The 5,068-nt window shown below is 37.1% G+C and overlaps 1 protein-coding gene across 1 annotated transcript in view; it reads right to left on the bottom strand.

Annotated features, from left to right (window-relative positions):
- Positions 1 to 179: 179 nt before the first annotated feature.
- arl8ba (ADP-ribosylation factor-like 8Ba) overlaps positions 180 to 5,068 on the bottom strand; it is a 10,357-nt gene continuing 5,468 nt past the window's right edge. Inside the window, exons 3-7 of the mRNA XM_024270894.2 lie at positions 3,522 to 3,595; positions 3,338 to 3,431; positions 3,183 to 3,250; positions 2,816 to 2,886; positions 180 to 1,048 (exon numbers count right to left, since the gene is read on the bottom strand). Of these exons, the coding sequence (XP_024126662.1) occupies positions 999 to 1,048; positions 2,816 to 2,886; positions 3,183 to 3,250; positions 3,338 to 3,431; positions 3,522 to 3,595 (357 nt within the window). The 3' untranslated portion in view covers positions 180 to 998. The remainder of the gene's footprint in view (positions 1,049 to 2,815; positions 2,887 to 3,182; positions 3,251 to 3,337; positions 3,432 to 3,521; positions 3,596 to 5,068) is intronic.

Raw genomic sequence — 5,068 nt, 5'->3', positions numbered from 1 at the left:
AATATATAAAGTAACGACTAATCTCCTATTATTTTAGTTATCGTCTATTTTAATAGTCGATTAGTCGGTTAATCACCTGAATGAACAAAGTGTTGAAATATTTACTTGTTCTTATATTTAACAATTTAGTTCACAAAAAAAATGTCTTAAAGATGAGAAATAAACAACAGAGGCTTGTCTAAATTAAAAAGCATGCCTTTTTATTTAGAGTATATACTGAAGTGTGTTGGTTGGATCCCTACCTGGGGAGGCACACCTTGCATGCTGCGTAGCTTCAGAGGTCAGAGACACTGCACAAGGCACTTTAAACTCTGCACTCTCCCAGCTTTGAGGCAGCACAAAGGACATCATTCCACTGAGGCTAGTTTACAGAGAACAACGATGCACACAAACCTGTACAGCTTCACTTTTAGTACATTCAGACTTTAAATAGAATAATATACTCACACACACACACATACATCCTTATTGGTAAAAATCATAGTAGCTGGAGATTTGTACACATCAGCGTAAACTGACTCATTATTTTCTAAAATAGAAGACAATGTTTTAATCAGTCAAAAAGTGACAGTCATAGCCGGTCACAGAAGAGGCCAACAAAACTGTACAAGTTATCATCTCCTAGCATCAGACCCAAACTCTGAGGAACCTTTACATGATGCTATAAATGCTATAGCCACCGACTGATCGTAGCGTCGAATCCGAGCTGTGTTTTAGCTTTTACTGTACCTCTCGTTTTATTTACAGAATATTCCATGCCAATTTGTCATTATCTGGTACCAGAGCTTTAGTAGTGCGTTTTCTGGATTCATGAAAAAGAAAAAAAAACACAGAAGGGGGAATAAAAAAAAAAGAGTTGAGAGTACAAGAACAACAGCTTAGCACAAGAAGTGAGGATGCATCTGTACATTGTTGTAGAGTGATAAAGAGGTGATAATAATAATTATAATAATAATAATATTAATAATGTGGCAAATACAGCTGGCGGAGGACTCTTTTCAGCTTCTGCGGGATTTCGAGTGCTGGATGAGCCACTGAAGTGTGATATCTGGAATCAAAAATAAATTAGGCATCAGACAGAAATTGATAAAATCGAAGGAAAACTGTCTTTTAACATGTGAAAAGACTTAGGACTTTGACTAAGAACAGCATAATAATAATTACAAGACGACTGGGAATGCTTTTAAAATAGATCCAAAGATAATACATATATTTATGTCTCCATAACATGAATTACTTTGGATAGGATTAGACGTTTAAAGGGTAACCAAACCCTAAATCAACTTTTTTTGGCTGTTGAACTCTATAAATGGGGCTTAAAAAGTGCTCTCTGTAGCCAATTTTTTTGACGAATGAAAATAAATTTGCTTAATTCTTGAAAATATAATCAAAAACCGTCTGTGTGCTGCCCCCTACAGGTTGAAACAAGGTATTACAGTTGTGATTGGTCAAACCCCTCTGACTGGGGCTGTGTCGTCCGAATTCCCTCCCTAATCCCTAATCACTTAAAAACTATATAGTGGGAGACTATCTATTGTCCGGGATTCTAAAAGCCACTCGGACACGATGCTCACTACTTCTCTTTCGTTTTTCTAAATGCCGTCTGCGATTTCACGAAGTGAAAATCAAATAAATATGAACATTTCACGACGTTTATTTATGAGTCCACTGTGTTAGGATGATGAAAATGTGGATGTTTTATTAAAAATTACATTTGAACACATTTCTTTGTTCAAAATTGTATGACCGCAATGCATTGTGGTTTATATTTGCTAATCTACAATGAACGATAGTTTTTCGCAAAGACTTCTGGGAAATTTTTAGTGCACTCGATTTTGGAATTAGCGGATTCAGACAGCACCAGAAAACGGCGAACGCACAGAACATATCTTAGATTTTCAAATTTCAGCAGTGGGTGGAGTCAGCCTCCGACTTCCCTGTTTGGTTACCCTTTAAATGAATAGTGGTCCCTCACTATAATGGGGTTCACCTTTTGCGGTTTGTGTTCCAAGACTTTTTTTGAGCTTTACATTTTTTTAAACACCTTTTTGTGATTGGCTGTCACTTTTGTCTCCTGTACAGAATGTGTTCATTTTGCCAAATAAATCTTTGATGTGATTAGGGCTGCCACGATTAGTCGACTAATTTAAGAGTCGAATAATCATTATATTACATTATATGGAGTAAAGTTGAACAAAGTTGTGTGCGTTCAGCACCAAAAAATTCACTTTTTTAAATATTTGAGTCAGTGAGACTAAAATTTATCTTTAGTGAAAAATAGTTCCTTTGTTTCAGATGCCGATCTCATTGAATTTAATCTTGTTTTAATCCCAGAAACTAATGAAGGACAGAGACTACAGAATTCATTACAGGTTTAATATACTATCATATTCATCGTCTTTACTTTTAATTGGTTTAAAGCTAATGATGATTAAAATGTTTGTTTTTCATTCATCGCATGATCCGATTATAGAAAAAAATAATAGAAAAATAAATCAATGATTAGTCGAATATTAAAATAAAAATAATAAAAACTGTGAAAATGTTCATGTCTGACTCAGAAAAGTGTATAAAGTGCGTAGTGGTGAGGGTTTAATACGACTTCCAAGTTTTCACATATCACAGGTTATTTTTAACTTAACCTCTGGAATAAACTAAGAGGAACACTGTATAAAAAACATTATTTCCATTGTCCCTGCTTGCTTATATCCATTTTAATTAGTGTGTGCGTCTTTAAATAGGACACATGAAGCCTCTGAAGATGAGTTTTTACAGTTTTTAAAAGGTTCCAAACGAGTAAATAACTGTAACTTGCCAATGTTGTCTTTCTCTTTGCAGGAAATGGAGTAACAGCATATCTCTCTGTCTTGAATTGCTGCTAGATTCCTGTGAATGACACAAAAAACAAGCATGAAAAAAAAAGAATCTGCATGTATGAATCAGCTGCTTAGATTCTTAGGTTGTTGTGTGGAGCGCAGTGATGTCGAGTGTGACAGTAGTGGGAGCTAAAACACTGTAAATGCAGAAAGAAAAAAAACCTCCAGATTTGATCAAACCTGTGCAGCAGATTTAGGTCTGAAATGCTACAACTAAAAGTTCCAAATTATTTTTGAATATTTAAAACTTTATTACTATGAGAAACAGCATTTATTTAAAAAATATATATACATAAATAAACTTACATTTTCTCAATGAGTTGCTTTTCATCTAAAGCACTGGGGAGGTCCCTTTTGTTACCGAGAACCAAAACCTAAACGCACAGAAGGGGAAAAACAGTCACCTGACAGCAGTTCGTTTCTCGTCTGCCATTGACACTTGTGCAGCTTTTGGAACTTACAGGAATTCCTTGCAACTGTGGTTTGTCTAACAAATTATGAAGTTCGTTTCTAGAGGCCTCCACCTTTTCTTGATCCGCTGCATCAACCATGTATCTACAGACAACCAACATGAGACAATCAATCTCTGCAACATTTATAAAAACTATAAACTTTTTTTGACATTAAAAGGTGTTGGGCACTCACACAATTGCGTTAACTCCCCGGCAGTATCGCTCCCACATGCTCCTGAACCTCGGCTGTCCTCCTATATCCCAGATCTGCACAATTATGGACAAAAGGTACTTTTTGAAACAGCTTTTCTTTAACAAACCATCTTGCACTCATGTCAAATCTGTGTAGAGATGCTATTGGGATTGCAACACGTCAGAGATCTCACTTTCAGATACTTAAACTGCAGAACATGAAAGTGCAGCTACACCTGCGGTGTAGCGTGCTTCAGGCTGCGGTGTCTGTGGAAGATCACTTCACAGAAAAACCTACGATGTGCATTCAAAAGAATGAGTATAACCTTGTTACACGTATTTGTAAGTCGTTTGCTAGTTTATTTTAAAATAATTCGAAACAGGAGTAAAAAATGTTTTGAAAAAGCATCAATTTCCCATTAAAACAAAGTTTTTTTTTTAAACTTTTGTTCAAGACCTAAAAGAACAGGGGTGTCAAACGAAATCGCACAGGGGGCCAAAATCCGAAACACACCTTAGGTCGCGGGCCGAACAGGATAAACATTTAATGAACACACTAAAGCTAAATTTTTAACATGATTATGAACTATATATATAGCATTACCTATGATAATGCTAGTGTCAATGTTGTAAGCTGAATTTGGCCACTGAAGATGCTGAAATTGATAGCTAAAAACGCTAAAGCTGAAATGTGAAAACATTGAAGTTGATAGCTGAAATCGCTGAAACTAATAACTGAAAACACTGAAGCTGATAGCTGAAAACGCTGAAGCTAATAGCTGAAATCACTGAAGCTAATAGCTGAAAACGCTGAAGCTAATAGCTGAAAAAATGCTGAAGCTAATAGCTGAAAATGCTGAAGCTAATAGCTGAAAACGCTGAAGCTGATAGCTGAAAACGCTGAAGCTGATAGCTGAAAACGCTGAAGCTGATAGCTGAAAACGCTGAAGCTGATAGCTGAAATCACTGAAGCTAATAACTGAAAACACTGAAGCTGATAGCTGAAAACACTAACGCTGATAGCTGAAAACGCTGAAGCTGATAGCTGAAAACGCTGAAGCTAAGAGCTGAAAAAATGCTGAAGCTAATAGCTGAAAAAATGCTGAAACTGATAGGACTGAAGTTGATAGCTGAAAACGCTGAAGCTGATAAGTGAAAACACTGAAACTAATAGCTGAAAACGCTGAAGCTGAAAACGCTGAAGCTAATAGCTGAAAACGCTGAAGCTAATAGCTGAAAATGCTGAAGCTAATAAATGGTAAATGGTAAATGGCGTATACTTGTATAGCGCTTTCTACAGTCACAGACCCATTCACCCATTCGCACACACATTCACACACTGGTGGTGGCTTCGCTGCCGAACACTGGCGCCAACCTCCCACCAGAGGCAATTCGGGGTTCAGTGTCTTGCCCAAGGACACTTCGACACACGGGCGGGCAAGGCCGCTCACTTCTGATCAGGAGTCGTCGACCGCCCTACCACTGCACCACGGCCGCCTCCTAGCTGAAAACGCTGAAGCTAATAGCTGAAAAAATGCTGAAAGCTAA

Source organism: Oryzias melastigma, linkage group LG5, assembly GCF_002922805.2.
Source record: "Oryzias melastigma strain HK-1 linkage group LG5, ASM292280v2, whole genome shotgun sequence".
NCBI classification, from domain to species: domain Eukaryota; kingdom Metazoa; phylum Chordata; class Actinopteri; order Beloniformes; family Adrianichthyidae; genus Oryzias; species Oryzias melastigma.
The sequence above is the reverse complement of the archived record's forward strand: the minus strand, read 5'-3'. Positions and strand labels throughout refer to the sequence as shown.